The sequence below is a fragment of the Typha latifolia genome, chromosome 13 (assembly GCF_019914945.1).
Source record: "Typha latifolia isolate L0001 chromosome 13, TyphaL0001v2, whole genome shotgun sequence".
In the NCBI taxonomy this organism is placed as follows: Eukaryota; Viridiplantae; Streptophyta; class Magnoliopsida; order Poales; family Typhaceae; genus Typha; species Typha latifolia.
The window spans coordinates 8,024,689-8,042,772 of NC_133098.1; the positions used below are offsets into that span (position 1 = coordinate 8,024,689).

An 18,084-nucleotide genomic window follows, 5' to 3' on the forward strand; every position below is an offset into this window, starting at 1 on the left:
ACTTTGGCTCTCTTACGTGCGCAATTATGAACTATGTTTCATTGAATGGGAAAGACAATCTAATGTTCTTTTATTTCCTACCTTACTAAGTTTACAGTGACAGGTCTAAAATGAACCACTTTCATCATACTGTCAACAATAATGTTGGATGTAGGACAAATTGGGCAGGTCCTACTATGCAAAGGTGAACCTACTCGTAGAGACCAAGGCTCCTAGTTTCGGCCCTAGCTGATCTCGATCCTAGCGGAAACCAGGCTGATACCTGATTTGTTTCAGATGGGATCAATTGTATTGGCCGATACCTGCCTCCTTTTCTCTCTCTCTCTCTCTCTCTCTGTCTCTCCATCTCTCCATCTTCTTTCTTTCTCTTTCTCTCTTGCTCTTCTTTCTCACCTCCTCCAATGGTGACCAAGTAGATCTTCGGCGATGTTCTCCGTCGAAGATCCGACGACCTTGGGTGAATTTTTTTTTAGTTTTTAATTCCTCTCTCATTCGTTCTCTTTCTCTTCCTGTGGTGATCTACAAAAAACCTGAGAGAGGGGGGAAGAAGTGAAGAAAAAAAATTAGAAAAAAATTGATAGGGTTTTATTTTCTTAAATTTTAAATTATTTTATATTTTATTTTGATTTTTATTTATGTTTTTAAGTTACAGAGTTACTGTAAAAACATAAAATATCAATGGTTTCAAAAGAGAAGTCATATGATATTCGTGGAAGTTAGAAAACAGATATTGACTTATCTAATTGCCAAAAAGAAGGATAAACAATTTACACAATAAAAAAAATCAATGATTCATGAAGAAGTGATGCATATTCTTGTATATATTGATGATGATAGCAGTAAGCACAGTGGGGAGGATGATGAAGAGAGAGATTATGAGAGCAATAAAAGAGCAAAAATATGCATAGAGAGGAGGAAGAAATGAGAAAACACAATGGTGGTAACTTTCAAAGATCAAGATCAGTTCATATATAAAGAGAGAGAATATGGGGGTAGTAGTTCTAACCCTAAGACTCCTGGTGTTACAGTGGAGTTTGAAAATATTAGAGCAATAGATATGTATCTTCACAAAAAAGGGGTCATAGACAAACTTCTATGAAGACAACTCTCAAATGAATTAAAAATGTAAAGAAACACAATAGTAGGACTATCTCTAAATTTTTCTTCTACAACTATATTTTTTTTAATGTAGCTAATAATTCTTATTATCACACAATGGTGGATATTATACAATCAGTAGGGCCTAGTGTTTCGCCATTTAGTTCAAATGATATTGTTACTGAATATTTTGACTCAGAGATAGATAAGCTTCGTACTTATATTAAGACATTTAAATGGTATTAGGATGAATTTGGTTACACACTACTGTGTGATGGGTGAAGTATACAAAACAGAAGAAATATAATTAATTTCTTAGTGTACTCGGACATGGGGACAATATTTCTAAAGTCTGGTTGCTATTGCTTATATAAAAAATGCAAATTATGTTTGTCAGTTGATGAATGATGTGGTATAAAAATAGGTGAAAAAAGTAGTCTAAGTGGTTATTGATAATGAGGCTAATTATAGAGCTGCTGGAAATTCACTTATGATAAAAATACCTCATTTATATTAGACGTCATGTGCTTTACATTGTATTGATTTAATGTTAGAGGATATTGCAAAAGAATCTGAAATTGATATGGTTATACATGAAGGTCAGATGTTGACAAATTTTATTTATAATCATGATTGATTTTTTAATTTACTTAGGCAGATGTTGGTGGGAGATCTTAAACATGGCTTTACTAGATTTGCCACTCACTTTATTTGTCCTTGGAGAGCATTATGTGCTACAATGATGATATTATGTGGATGTTTATATCACATGAGTAGTCTATACAAATTAAGAATATAAAAACTATAGATAAAACTTTAGGTGAAACTTTAAAAAACATGATTCTTAGAGAGCATCATGCGTAACAAGGATGATATTATGCAGATATTTACATCACAGGAGTGATCTATAAGAATTAAGAATATAGAACCCTAAAAATAAAACTTTAGGTGAAACTTTGAAGAAAACATGGCTATTAGAAATACATTTTGGATAATATTACAATTGCTACCGCAATATTTGAGCCTCTTGTTAAAGTATTACAACTTATAGATAGTGATGACAAGTCTGAGATGAGGTTTTTATATGAGGGAATTGACATAACAAAAGAGTCAATAAAAAAATGTTGGCCAAAGTTATAGGAAGTTGTGAAGATGATTGATTCTAGATGGAACAGACAACTATATGGAGATATACACGTTGCTAGTAGGTATGCTTTTAAGTTTTAATTTACTAATTTATTTTTCTTTATGAACATTTAAAAATTTGAATGCATACAAATTTTAAATTTTTATAAGGTATTTTCTTAATCCAAGATTTCAATTCTCTACAACTATCAATAATAATAGTGAAGTTTTGTTGGGAGTTAGGAAAGTAATCAGCAGGTTTGAGCTTGATATTCATAAACAAATTTTTTGCGATAAAGAAGTGAGTTATAATTCAATTAAATAAATTTATTATTATTTGTTTCAAGTTTTAACTTTCAATATAATTAGTTTCTTATTAAATGTATGCAATAATATATTTCATATTTTAGATTGAAGATATAGATTGGGAGCTGAGCAATTCAGTACTGCTAAAGTTGCTATAATTATATTTCATAACATTCTAACTAAATGGTGTTCTATCTATCAATAGGAGGAGGCACCAAATTTGACACCAATAGCAAAAAAGATTTTAAGTGAAACTGTGTCTTCATCACAGTGTGAAAGAAATTTGACTACTTTCTCCTTAATCCGCAATAAAACACACAACCAATTGATAATGAAAAGATTGGAGAAGTTAGTTTTTTGTTATTATAATATGAGATTGAAGGAGAGAAATTTAAGAAGAAAATCAGAAAATGAACAACTGATTGATTTAAATTATGTTTTTGATGAAGACCCCTTGACTCTGTGGATCAGAGAAATGGGGGACATATTATCAGATGACAGAGATAACTTTTGGTTTAATGAGATATTGGGGGAGACCACAACGAAAGCAGAAGTTGGTACGAGTCGTTCAGTAGTAAGAGATAGTATACCTACCAATATTAGTCATAATCTTGATGATACACCTAATGGTGAGATCGTTCCATCTACATTTGCTGAGGAAAGTCAAGGAGGCACAATGATTGAAAATAGAGAAATTGAGGATGAAAATGTTGCTTTCTATGATTATGGGGCATTGAGTATTTATTGTTTGGAGCCATCATAAAATCTATGTGCTAGTTTATTATCCTAAGTATTCTCAGACACAAGATTCATATGTTAGTTAGTATCTTCCTCAGACACAAGTCACACAACAAGATCTATACAATATGAATAGTATGATGGAATCACTTTTTAGAGCATTAGGTCCTAAGCATGAAGACCATAGAAATTTACGAGAGCCAGTTTAAGATTCATCAAAATTTTAAATTTTGAGTAAATTAATATATTTTTTAAGTTTTTAGTCTTCATACATGAGTAATTTTTATTTTCTTATTTTCTTGTCACTTTTTCTAAATTTTTAAAATTTTTTCTGCAATTTAAATATAATATTTAGAATTTTACATAATTAAAAAATAGTCCGACTTGATACGACTAGCCAATATGGCCAATATGTATCGTTTTTTCAGACGGCCGATACCAATCCCGATTCCGTTGCTGGGAACCTTGGTAGAGACGAATAAAGAAATGAGAGGTGGAAGATGAAGAGAACAAGAGAGAAAGATCTAAATATTTGAGAGAGAGAGAATAGACAAAAGGAAAGAGAGAGATAACACGATACACCTTGCCAAAAGAAAATTTCTTTTGATAACTCCATTTTGTTCATTACACGTTGGGCCTTTGACAACTTTTATAGGAAAATCATAACTTTTAAGAAGCAAGCTTTTAATCTAATTGGACTCTTTAGCCTAAACAAATCCTAATCTAGACTATTTATGACTCTTCAATAAGATAATAATAAAATATTCCTTGGTATTGTTCACTGTAAATAGTACTGTATTGACTCAACAGTATTGTGAAATGTGAATAGTGCTGCACTACATGGCTACAATTTTAAATAAAAATAAAAAGAAAACTAATAACCAAAAGTCAAGCTATGTAGGATCTACTATACTTTCATCTTCATCAACCTTGACCTTCAATACATATCATACACTTTGTTTGCTATAAAAATCTGATTTGAGAATGAATTTATGTAAGTAGATTTACATGCTGAACTATTTGTTTTATCAAATATCATTCACTATCTAGTTCAAGGATTAGACTATTTTTAGTTATTTAAATTAAAAAATAAAGTGATAGGAAACATGGAAAAATCTAGAAGTTGAGAAAAGACAAAGATAAGAAAATTTAGATTGCTCAAATAAGATAGTAACAAAATAGTACAGAGTGAAAATACTAAGAAGTAAGAACAATATTGAATTCTGAAAGTAAATACCTGTGCTTATCGCCAATATCACCTCAACAACAGGGGGGTAGGAGGCCTCTTTTATGTGAGGTTAACAACTACTTTGCAACAGAGGTGAGAGAGAAAAATAGGAAGGAAACATAAAATGTGGTGCTCAAGAGTTGAGACATTAGGACATCAAGAATTGATGTCCTTGCTGTATTAAAGATAGATGCGACTCATGATGCGATTGACAAATAGTCCATATAAAGGAAAAAATATGACTAATACTATTGAACCGATACAATTGAAACTGAATTGATATAGTAGATAATGGTCAAAACCAAAGAACAATTGTTGATACTGGACTGATATGATTGGTACTGCCTTGATATAGTTGATATTGGTCAAAATCAAGGAAAAACTGGTCCCTGTGACGGTTTTAAATTAGCATTGGTCGATTTTGAATCGATACTGACTGAAGCCAAGGGAAAACTAGTTTCCCGCAGTTTCTTATCAGTATCGAAAATAACATTGGTAACAATGATGGCCGTTGCCGGATCCATTAGTGATAAATCTCTTAGAGGTTCAAAACAGATTTTATTGATCCGAAATAGATCCATTCAAGTAGTAAATCTAAAATATTTTATGAGGCATTTTTTTAATTAAATTATGATTTGTCATGTGGAGCCAATTTTTTTCACTTTTTCCTATTTCAATCATATTATGGAGTGTTGAATCTTGTTCATTAATATTAATTTTAATGATTATACTCAATCATATTATGTGCATAATGTTTCTATTTGATTATTGCTATATCTTTAATAAAATAAGTCATTTACAAAAATAATCTAAAGATAAAAGTCTCTAATGTAACCCTTAATACATATATTCAAACAAAAACCAAAGGCTGACATGCCGAAGACTTCAAAACATTTTAAATACTTTAAATGTTTTATTAAAAATATGTTAAAGGTATGCTAGTGGCATGTAGGGGCATGCCGATGGTGTGCCGACTAGGGACCGGCATGCCCCGTGCCAAGCAGGGATCGGCTTGCTCATCGTTGTACTAGCCTGAGTGTGCCCACCTTTTGGGAGCTCTTGGAGTTCTGGATGTCTTAGAAAAAAATTAATAGATGTACAGTTGAATGCTTTATATTTAGCATTTTCTCTACTATTATAGATGATCTTGCATATGGATGTGAAAGTAAGCTCTCTAGTCATCTTGTGAGTTTTTAACTCATTTATGGTTCTGAATAAATTTAGAAAGGCATCCAGATTGGGCGGTTTGTCAAAGCAGTCATGGACTATAAGAACATTCAATGTCGAGATGCAAATTTACAAGTATTACAATATATATTTTGCAAAAGTACATTGTCATATGGTTCACTTTACATTCTTAGAAACTTTTTGCTTCTCTGACTTCTAACTGCATGCAGAATAGTCCACATTGCTTTTATTGCTTGATGACGCGAGCTTCACGGAAAGTATCAATGGATGCTCAAATAAAGAGACAATATGTTTTTTATAACAAATCATCATCCTCCTCTATCTTTCCACGAAATCGTATCCTTTTTATGTTACTGATCTCCTACAACAATTAGCAAAACAGAATATGAATTTTTCACTGATTCATGTAACTCCAATTATACTATTCTGCTACATGAGAGACTCTTTGCATGTATAATTGATTTGAAATATGAGAAGTTATGCCTTTTTTCCTTTAGGTTTTAAGTATTCTATAGACAAGAAGTTGACAGGTTTAGATGAAAACTATTAAAGGAGTGAAATTTGTGCCAAATATGGTATACTGTATTTTTTTTCCATTCAGAAGTCTGTTCTATTTATTTCCAAACATATATCTTATACAGCATGTGCCTTGCTTGGCTTATATTTTTCTTAACTGTTCTTGTTTTATTTTAGTGTCAGCCACAATTTCTAATGATGTGTAAAAACTTTGGATCACTCCAAATCTATCTAGACTAATTACCTCTCTCCTCATTTCAACTCATAGGAAAAGTATTTGGTTTTCTTGAAACAATATTTTGATGTTTTTATTAAACCAAAACTATTTTCTAGATATGTGGCTTTGGTTCATGTTTCTTTTTCCATCACAAAAGGTCATGTTTCCTTTTACATCACAAAAGGTAAATATCTAGTCAAGGTAGTATCAGTATCGGTATCCGGCATTTTTTCAATTGCACAAAATTCAAAAATATGATATAAAATGTTGGGGAAACCATAAATATTCAAGGAATGACACAAAAAAGAAGAAGTGATATCCACTAAAATAACAAATACTACACTCTTTGTTTTTTCACATAAAGAGTGTAATATTCAAAACCAGATCGAGCTCCATGGTGAATATCATAAATATCCGTGTCCATCGTCGTCGTCATCGTTACAAGACAGTAATAATAGTGATATCCACTAAAATAACAAATATGCCTCATATTCCACATACTGCAATTGTTTCATATTCATTTACTTCGGTTTTTTTAAATAGGTGTCCTAATTTGAGGTCCCATAAAATGCAGTATCATGTTCATATTTTCCTGTATTAGGTAATTTTTCTATGACTCCAGTGAGTTATTGTACGGATTATTGTGCACCGATTTAGGTATTTCCTGCTATACAATCCTTTCATGATATATAGACATTCTTAATAGATTAAAACCAAATGATTCTGGGGCACACTCACTTATGAAGCATATCTTCGGGTTTCCCGATAGCTGCTTGAATTTCCTGCCTTGCATATGTTACGGTGGCTCCACTACCTACAAATCCGATTGCTTGTGAGTAGCAACTTATAGTACTTTATAATTTCTTGTTTTCATATAATTAATTATTCTACATCAAAATTTTTAAATTTCTGTCGGAGTACCCAAGTATAATCTCGTCTTTCTTCCGTTACTGCTGCATGAATATTACGATCATGGATGACTTCTCATAATGGAAAGTCTCTTGCCTATAAACCTTTGAGAGCTGCTTAACTCTCTCTGTCTCTCTCTCTCTGTCTCTCTCTCTGTCTCTCTCTCTCTCTCTCTCTCTCTCTCTCTCTCTCTCTCTCTCTCTCTCTCTCTCTCTCTCTTTCTCTCTATATATATATATAATGTGATATATGCAGGACACTATATGCAAATTTTGAGCTTTTAGAGAGGCATGCATGCAAGTTCTTGACATTTAGATTGGTACATCTGCAGACATTAAAACATATTGATGGGCTTCAATACCATTCTTGATTATCATCCTTTCACTAGATGGCTCCACCTTGATATCTTGTAGCTAATTTTAAGATGTTACTGTAATCTTTGGCAGAACTTGGCCATTTTTATAGAAGATTCTGTCCCCAGCTCTTGCGTATATTAATCTTCCTTTTTTCTGAGGCCTATGCTTTTATTATTTTTTTTCCGTTCTTTTTCCAGCTCTACCTAATAACGAGTAATTTGGTATCATCAGGTATCACATACTTCTGTGTCTTCTGAAATCTGTTATACGAAATGCCAGACGTTGCCAGTATAGAAAGTTACTACTTAAACATTGCAATGTTACAGATTTGAAGCAATTCAAAGAGGATGACAGTGACTCAATTTACGAGGTTTGCATAATTTCAGATAGTTTTCTGAGCTCCATGATTTGATATTTATGCAGCTAGTGCACATGCATCACTACTTGATCTTTGATTCTTTATTATGCTGAGCATATCTTCTTCTTTTGGTAACGGCAAAATGTCTAGTCCTCAAACATTGAGGACCTTAATTGAAGTTGTATACATATTTCAGTTGATTTGTAGGTGAATACTGAAAAAAAGCCTTTCTTTGATCTGTAGATTTTAGTAATACTAGATTTAGGCATCAAAATTTGACTTTTGTGGGTAGACAAAAGTTGGGAAAGAGAAAAAATCTCAAAATGTTATTAAAAATAAATTGAATTTTTCTGACCATAGGCCTACAAGAATATGTGCAGAATAACAGAGGACCAAACCCCTAATTTGTCAAAAAGATGAACTTCCCATAAATAGAAAGTTTCAACCTGCACTCATGGAACACCAAAATTACCTCAACCCTAACACATTAGGGCAGATGGAGATAGAGTTGAATTTTGAGTTCCCTAGAGAAAGATATGAGCCAAGAAAAAAAGCTTTCTAAAAACTTAATATTTCCCATGGACCTACTATATTTTGTCCAATTCTGAGTTGGTTACATCGCTTCAATCACCAGCTCCTAGTCGTTCACACCTTTAAGATCTGAAGTAGATGGAATGTGTAGAAAAACAATTTAGCACCTTTCATCTTGAAGTCTTCCAAAGCCATGAGGTTGATCTCCTCAAAACTTATATAGTTCATCAAAAGATAACCCTAAATTACCCCTCAAACATATGCAAATTGGCTTAAAAAAATCACTAATTTGCTAGGGCTTTTGATCACCCCCAAAGTGAGTTTAAAAGCAAAGTGTTCTTAAGTGGTTCAAAATTCAAACCATATGCTAATATCTGGTAATAATTATTATTTTGCCATATGAGTTCTTAAGTGGTTCAAATCACTGCAACAAAACTATATATATATTTTCTTCTTAGAAACTAATGCCATAGAACTAAAATGACTTCAAAATCAATCTTTCACTTCAATATTTTTTATCAAACTACTCATAGCTTGTGCTAGAGTTCATACGTATAATCTAGACACTTTATATGAATAAACTTATGTTTAAAACACAATTCACCAATTACATGGGTGTAAAATAAAACCTTACAATCTTATTCTTTAGCAATTTGCGATAATATAAATTTTCTAGCTCTCGCTAGGCTCGAAATTAATTTTGAGTCTAGTTTAATATTTAGGCCCGGCTCGGCTTAGCTCAACTTGAGCCGAGCTAGATCGAGCTTGAGCCTGATTGAAGGAGGAGAAGGCGGCGGCGGCGGTAGTGGCCATGGCTTGGTGAAGGAGGCAGCTTGTCGATGGAGGAGGTGGCTGATGGAGGAGAAGAGGCCGGTCGATGGAGGAGGAAGAGGAAAACGATTGGTCACTAAGAGAAAGAAGAGGGTTATTTGAAGAGGGTTTATGTGTAGATGGAGGTGTTTAGGAATTCGTGATTAATGGAAGTGGTGTATTTATGAGGGTAGGTCGGTCATATTAAAAGAGAAGCAATGGATGTATAATTTGCACTAATAAGGGTGGGTCCCACGAATCATGTACTCATGTTTCAGCATTTAACAAGGTTTTCGTCTTCTTAGCCATGTGTTGAATGAAGAGGAAAGGATATATATATATATATATATATAATTTCGAGCTTATTGAGCCGAGCCTGAGCAAGCTAGCTTCGGCTCAGGTTTGGCTCAGTTCAATATAAGCCGCAACCTCGTCGAGCCCGAGTTGAACATAGGCAGCTCGTTTATTTTGACAGCCCTACCCATAACCATATATGTACACATTTTAACAGAGTATAGCACAAGTTTTGTGGGATTCAATTAAACCCGTAAAACTCAAAAACACATCAAATGAAAAACATATATGGCAAATAAATAAATATGCATGTGTGGCAAATAAGTATACTTATATATCAAGCTACTCATGTCAAACGAGCATATCACAAACATAACATATATATATCAAAATAATAATTAAGTGCATGAATATCAATGATAATGAACTAAGTACACTACAACTACTTAAGATATCCTAGTTCACAAGGATGGCCATGCCGATGGCACAACCTATGTTGTCCACCGATCGGCACGACACAATATGACACATGCCGTGTACTCACCGACCATGCTGCAAAAACAAAGGATCTACTATTAACCCATGCTGGACAGGGTAAGAAAAAATGTAGTGAGTGAGAGGGATCTCACCATCATTGCCCTTATCGTCATCACCGTAGCCCATTGATTGTGCCCTAGCCTCATAGAGAGGATGAGGCAATAGTAGCGGATTGTAAAAATATAAATGATCTGCAAAGGATTTAAGTTAGGGTTTGCTAAGCGGATCTAACTTACGAAACAATTTGCTTGGGTAGATCATTTTCTCACGATTGGCGCCATCACCACCAGCCACCAGTACCACATTCTCAATCCTCTATGTCATCATTTCTTCTACTGCTTCGTCGGCTAGAAACACCACCTTTGATTACCCTTCGCTATTAACCGCCACTAGGAGTCCTCTGTAAGGGTGTAAACGAGCCGAGCCTGAGCGAGCCAGCTCCAGCCCAGGCTTGGTTCAAAATTAATTTCGAGCCTCAATTGTAGGCTTAGACTCGGCTTAACTCAATTCAAGTCGAGCTTGAGCCAAGCTGGATCGAGCCGGTACCGAACTCAAGCTTGAATTGAGCCTATTATCAAGCTCAAGCCGGCCCGAGCTCGAGCCCGAGCCAAGCCAAGCCAAGATGGAGAGGAAGCAAAGGAGGACGAAGAAGAGGAAGACACGGAGGAGCATCGGGAGAGACCGGAACGAGGAGGTTAAGGACGGCTTTGAAGGGATGGCGGTGGACCAGACGGAGGTGGCATGGGCAGAGAAGAGATTAGGCAAGGGAAAAGTCGCCATCGCCGGATGAGTAGAGTTCTGGTCGACGAGTGGCCATATTTTTTGTGGCCGGGAGAGAGGGTTACGCGAGAGGGAGGGCTAGAGGAGGACTCGGAACCTCGGAGGAGGAGGATGCTTGCCGATAGTGGAGGACTAGAGGAGGAGGCTTGCCAACGGTGGAAGACTGGAGGAGGAGGCGGTGGGCCGATGGCTTGACGAGGAGGAGGCAGGGAGGGGGTAGAGAAAAACTATCAACATACACAAAGTCTAAGAGGAAGAAGAAGAAACATTTTTTTTTAATTTTGAATGGTTGGTTATTTGAGGAGTTAACTAGTTAAGTGGTGTTTGGGAAATGAGATTGGTGATTGATGGGAAAGAGGAGTAATGGAGTAATGAATTGTAATTATGAGGCTAGGCTAGTAGGTAGGACGCATGAAGGTTTTCCTCTTAGCCATGTGTCAAATGGAGAGAAAAAAATATTAAAATATTTGGAGCTTCACAAGCCGAGCCTGAGCGAGCGGGCTCCAGCTCAGGCTCGGCTCGATATTATTTTCGAGCCGGATTTGACGGCTTGAGCTCGGCTCAGCTCAAATCGAGCCGAGCCGAGCTCGAGTCGAGCCCGAGCCGCTCGTTTATTTTGACGGCCCTAGTCCTCTGTAGCTGCAGATTGCTACTAGGAGGTGAGAGGAGGGTGTCATGCGACACCCCTCATGTCATGTACTGATATCGCTTCGACACATCTAGTGTCAGTCATCACAGATCTTTGCCCCTTTTGTCGTAAATTAAAGAGGAAAGCTCAAGTGAGCATGTATGGCCCATGGTCCCCCTCAAAATCGTCCATATCAACATCATTTTTCAACTAACAAATTCCAGAAAATGCACATAAAATCTCTAAATTTCTACAATTTTGTATTGCAAAAGTTTGAATCTCTAACATCTCAAATCGTTCATAGAGCAAAGGATTTAACAAATCAGTTCATATAGCTGTTTCTAAATATTTTTGGTTGATGCACTAAATTATTTCAAATTGATTTATTAAAAAAGTTTCTCATTTAAGGTTCTAAGTATCGATTTTGGAATTGGGATCAGATGCTTGAAAAGACGGTACGTATCGATTGTATCAGTTGTATTAGCCTCCCATTTTGGGCGATTCAGAGCGGGGATCAATTAAATTGGCTAGTTATTTTTGGTTGATGCACTAAATTATTTCAAATTGATTTATTAAAAAAGTTAGACTCATTCAAGGTTCTAACTATCTATTTCAGAATCGGGATTAGATGATTGAAAAAACGGTAACATATCAACTGTATCACTTGTACTAGTCTCCTGTTTTAGGCAATTTAGAGTGGGAATCGATTAAATTGGCTATATTGGCTGATTCGTTTCGGTGATACGGATTAAGATTAGCTGATACTTGAATCCATGAACTCATTATAAAGTCAAAAGAAAATAGATACATAAATATTTACCATGGTTTCTAGTTTCGATCGATCCCGAGTGGGATCGGCCGAAAAGGATCGGGATCGGCCCTAACCCAGCCGAAACTAGGCTAGGGTTTTGGCCGTTTCGGTTGATCCCGCTCGAAAAGGGTGGGAACGGGTCGGATCTAACCCGGGGGACATCAATAATTGATGTCCCCACTCGCCTCTCTCACTTTTCTCTCTTTTCTTTCTTTCTCTCTTTCTCACGGGTCTCTTTCTCACTGACAACTAAGTAGATCTCTGGTGACCTCGCCCTCCTACGACGTTCTCCGACGAAGATTCGACGATCTTGATCTCCGGCGACCTTGGGTGAGTTTTTTTTTCAGTTTTTAAATTTTTTTTTCATTGTGCAGCAGCTGCACCTATAGCAGGTGCTGCTGCTGCTTATGCAGTTATGCTGCTCAGCACCTGCAGCACCTGCAGCAGCAGCACTATTGGGCCTAGTGTTCCGCCTCATAAATTTTAAATTATTTTATATTTTATTTTGATTTTTGGTTATATTTTTTAATTGCAGAGTTAAAATATCAATGACTCCAAAAGAGAAGTCATATGATACCGACATTGGGTGGCAACATTGCAGCACTATTGAGCAAGATAAAAGACGTGTTAAATACAACTAGTGTGGAAAGAAAAAATGAGTGGTGGTGTCAGCCGTTTAAAAGAACATTTAGCTGAAAAGACAAGGAAATGTAGCAGCTTGCACTCAAGTGTCCTTGAAAGTTAGAAAGAAGATGTTGGCTCATTTAATTGGCAAAAAAAAGGATAAACAATCTACACAACAAAAAGAGTCAATAGTTCGTGAAAAATTGATGCATAATCCTGTACACATTGATGATGATAGCAGTGAGCAAAGTGAGGAGGATGAGAAGAGAAAGATGAGAAGGGCAATGAAAGAGAGCAGAAATATGTATAGAGAACAGGAAGAGTTGAGAAGAAGCACTTGTGATAACTTTCAAAGATCTAGATCAGTTAATATACGAGGAGAGAGAGAATATAGGGGCAGTAGTTCTACCTATAGGACTTCTGGTGTTACTGTAACGCCCCAGCACGGGCACGTGCATTCCCATGTGCCCACACGGCACGCGCGGCGCACGACGAGAAGCCGTCGGCGAGGAGAGAAAGAGATAGGTGGTAGAGAGAGAAAGAGAGAAGGGTAAGAGAGAGAACGAGAGAGTTAGAGAGAGAAGGTGGTGATGGGTGCGGCGGCGACGATGGTGACGGCGAGAAGCCGTCGGTGAGGAGAGAAAGAGAGGTGATAGAGAGAGAGAAAGAAAGGAGGGTAAGAGAGAGAACGAGAGAGTTAAAGAGAAGGTGGTCAAGGGTGCGGCGGTGACGACGGCGAGGAGAGAAAGAGAGAGGTGATAGAGAGAGAGAGAGAGGAGGGTAAGAGAGAGAGAGTGAGAGAGTTGGAGAGAGGCGGTGGAGGAAGGGGAAGTGTGACGGCTGCGGCGGCGGCGGGGGCTGCCGCAGCTAGCTGGCCCGGCCCGGTTGGCCGGGCCGGCGGTTGTGGGCGCACGTGGCACCCTCAACGTGCGCCCACAAGTTGCATGGCATGAGCTCGTGCCATGCAACATCGAAATTTTTTTTTTTTTTTTTTTGGTTATTGCAATTACAGCAGAGTCTGGAAATATTGGACCAATGGATTAAAAATACAGCTTAAATGAATTAAAAATACAAAGAAACACATTAGTAGGGCTATCTCTAAATTTTTCTTCTACAACAATATTCCTTTCAATGTAACTAATAGTCCTTATTATCACACTTTGTTGGATGCTATATAATCAGTAGGGCCTGGTTTTCTGCCTCCTAGTTCGAATGATATTGCTACTAAATATCTTGACTCAGAGTTAGATGAATTTCATAGTTACATTGAGACATTTAAACGGTATTGAGATGAATTTGGTTGTACACTGATGTGTGATAGGTGGAGTACACAAAATAGAAGTCTGTGGATGCTACTTGTCACGACTCGAAATAGGAATCATGACCGGCCATGCATCTCAATATGCTTGAGATACACGAAGCCTTAATAATACTTTCTACGAATACGATGGCAAATAAATAAATAAAATGAATATCTGCTTTCTTAAATTTAATACTAATTGCAATAAATATAAAATAATATTATTGTTTTTGAGTCTCTAACGAAATAAATAAATCTTCTAATCTAAAGCATAAAATCCAAAAGAGCGAAAAAGTAAATAGGTGAATCCTAAGTGGAGGTGGAGTCCGGGTACATCTCGCTCAGTCGCCCCACTGACTATTACCTGAGATAAATAAAATAAATAAAAAAAGAATCCATGAGCCAACTATAGCTCAGTGAGTGGAATCCACTCGAAAACCAAATAAATTTTAAATCATATTAATGTTGAATAAAATTAAACTATAAGCAACAATATCCATAACAATATGCAATAGGCATGCTATTTAAATAATAACAATGATAATAATAGAGAGAGTCACAACTTGTAACCTTGCACGGTTTCAACATATTAACATCTTTTCAATATTTATACTGTTATATGTCTCAATAGGTCTAAACCCTGTGGATCCACATCAACTAGAAGTCATCTCGAGATGACGCTCGGGACTTTTTCTCAATGTTTTGAAAGGCGGCCGCGGGTGGCGAGCGGTCACCCCACCGCCTAGCGCCTAGGCGGAAGGCGGGTGACAAGGCGGTTTAGTATTTTTAATATAAAAAAATAAAAATAAATAAATAAATATATATAATATACATTACATACAGTAATTACTGACAAACAAACTGATAGACTAATTACTAAGTGATTAACATTTAACAGAGTAAAACATTTCAACGGATTAAGTGATTAATAGATAATTACTAATTTACAACTTTATAAGCATTTCTTCTCCAACAGATAATTTAGTCGACTTTTAACTTGTCATTTTGTCTAATTGCCTATCATAACTGATTAGCTGATTAAAACAGATTTAAAGAAAACGACATTCGATTTGCTCAATTGAGAGAGAGACTGTAGGGGGGGGGGGGGAGGAGAGAGAGAGAGTGAAAGAGAGAGGGAAAGAGGATCGTACCTCTTTCGCTTCTCGCCGTCCATTCTCGCTCCCTGCCAACTTGTCCGCTTCTTGCTGTTGCTGCACGATGCCACTAGCTGCCGCTTTAGCGGTCGTGGATGGGAGAGCTGAAGAGGATCGGAGATTTAGGCCCTTAAGGGTTTCTAATTTCTCTGCCGAGACTCAAGAGAGGAGGAGAGTTTTTATATTAAGGTTAATGAGTTAGTTATCTTAGTGGATAATAACCCGACCCTATACCCGTTTGTAACCCGATAAGGCTGGTTGGCGGGCCGAATCGCCATTCCGCCTTATCGGGTGAACGGCCCACCTAGTGCCTTTTGGTGCTCAGGTGACTCGCCAAGGCGGCAGCTCGCTTTATGTGAGCGCCATACCGAATGGCGGGGCGGCCGGTGCACCGCCCCGCCATAGCGGCCGCCATGGCGGCCGCCTTTTCTGATTTTCAAAACACTGCTTTTTCTTCATAGCTGATCCGGTTAAGGTCATCAGATGGTATCACTATGTGATCAACACACTGTCTTTTCCTCTAACCGTTGAGAGAAGTTAGAGTCACCTAGAAAATTTCTCATTCATCCTAGGACTGTTCTCTAACCCCGCCAGAGTCACCTAAGAAAGACACCGCAAATCTTATTTAGGACTTTCCCCTAGACTTCCAGATAGACTTGAGTCACAACGGAAAATCGCAAGCGATTTATACCGGGATTGTTCTCTAAGTCGTACCAATACTAGTCTCATTTTTCTTTTCACCAAATTTAATATTTGCACAAAGTATGGTGATACACTAAGTATAATGATTAAATGTACACAGAAAATATAAGAATTAAATTTTGCATGTGCGGATGAAATAAATAGATTTATACACAGAAATTGTAACAATTAAATTTTTTGCATGTAAGGGTGAAATAAATAATTTGCACACAGAAAATTTACATGGTCTGATTGGTACGAAATATAATAAAATAAATACGTGAGTGAATCCACTCACTTGAGTCTAGGCAAGACAACCGAAATCTCAAATCTCTAGCTCACATACTAAAACTCACCACCTTAAATAATAAATAATAATAAAATTTTTAATTTGAATAATATTAATATTTTTAAAATTTAAAAATTAAAAAAACTAAAATGGGTTTAATTTACCCATTAGATTGGGCTGGGCTACTGCTGGCCCGGCCCAATTCAAAAAAAGAACTAATCGGGCTAGGCCAAAGCTGAGCCAAAAAGAGACTAATCGGGCTGGGCCAAGGACCAGCCAAAATGAAGTGGATTTGGCTCGGGCTAACCTGCAGCGCACCCAAATAAGTGGTTCGGGTCGGGTCTTTGGATCTGAAATCCAACCCGAATCCGAACTCGAAACTTAAAAGAAAAGAGTTGGCTCGGGTTAAACCCAAGCCCCACCCAAACCCCTTCTCTTCCCGCGACCGACGTGAGGAAGAGAAGGGTTGAGGGAGGGAGTGATTGCCGGCGACCCCGACGACGGCGGTTCACGACCACCCTCAACCTTTCGGCTCTCTCTCTCACTCTCTCTCTACTTCGTCATCCTGACGAGGTGGAGAACTCACCACCGACGGTCAACGCTGAGGCCGACGTCGTTTGGAGCCACGAGGGCTCCCTAGAAGACATCACCAACACCGGGCTTGGAGTACGAAGCTTCCGGTGACGATGCAGTTGCGACCCGAAGCCGCCGACTGGCCTGATTCGCCGGTGAAGCCAAAATCCCAAATTAGGTATTTTCGATTTACCCTATTAAACTTGAATTAAAATTTATGGGTGGGAGAGGGCTTACCAACGAGTCGTATGGTGGTCTTTGATTGCTCCGCGGCGCTCCGGCGATCCGATTCCACAGCGACGACTCCGACGGTGAGAACAAAAAAAGAAAATGAAGGAGGGGAAGAAGAAGAGAGAGAAGGGGGGGGGGCTGGGGGGGCTGAGATGGTTAAGCAGAGAGAGAAAGGGGATTAGGGTTTTTAATTTATAGATTAAGGAAAAATCTTGATCTAATCCGATCCGGAATAGGCGCGATTTCGCCCTACGCCTCGTCGCGTGCTGGAGAGGGAGAGGGGAGGGGCTGCACGTGCAGAGCAAGTGCACCCTCCTCTCTCAACCCCTATTATTTATTTATTTTTTTGATTCTGACACTACTGTTCATTTCAAAAATGCTGATTATATTTGTTAGTTGATGGATGAGGTGGTACAAGAAATCGGTGAAAAAATAGTAGTCAAGTGGTTACTAATAATAGGGCAAATTATAAAACTGTTGAAAATTTATTGATGATAAAAATACCTCATTTATATTGGACGCCATGTGCTGTACATTGTATTGATCTAATGTTAGAGGATATTACAAAAAAGCCTGAAATTGACATGGTCATACATGAAGGTCAGAGGTTAACAAATTTTATATATAACCATAGTTGGGTTCTTAATTTATTCAGGAAGATGACTGGTGGTAGGGAGATCATCATGCTCGGCATCACTAGATTTGCTACTCACTTTTTAGCCTTGGAGATCATCATGCGCTACAAGGATGAAACCTAAAGATGAAACTTTCAAAAATATGAAACCTAAAGATGAAACTTTCA

The 18,084-nt window shown here is 37.3% G+C and overlaps 1 protein-coding gene across 6 annotated transcripts in view; it reads left to right on the forward strand.

Moving 5' to 3' along the window:
- The window catches only part of LOC140800090 (telomerase reverse transcriptase), a 59,736-nt gene that overhangs the window by 11,327 nt on the left and 30,325 nt on the right, over positions 1–18,084 (forward strand). For all 6 annotated transcript variants that reach the window (XR_012111141.1, XM_073154742.1, XM_073154741.1 and 3 more), the window contains 3 exons: positions 5,893–6,019; positions 7,110–7,248; positions 7,913–8,051. Coding sequence is in view for 5 of the 6 variants with exons in the window: in XM_073154742.1 (XP_073010843.1) it covers positions 5,893–6,019; positions 7,110–7,248; positions 7,913–8,051 (405 nt within the window). In the remaining variant the exon portion in view is untranslated. The remainder of the gene's footprint in view (positions 1–5,892; positions 6,020–7,109; positions 7,249–7,912; positions 8,052–18,084) is intronic.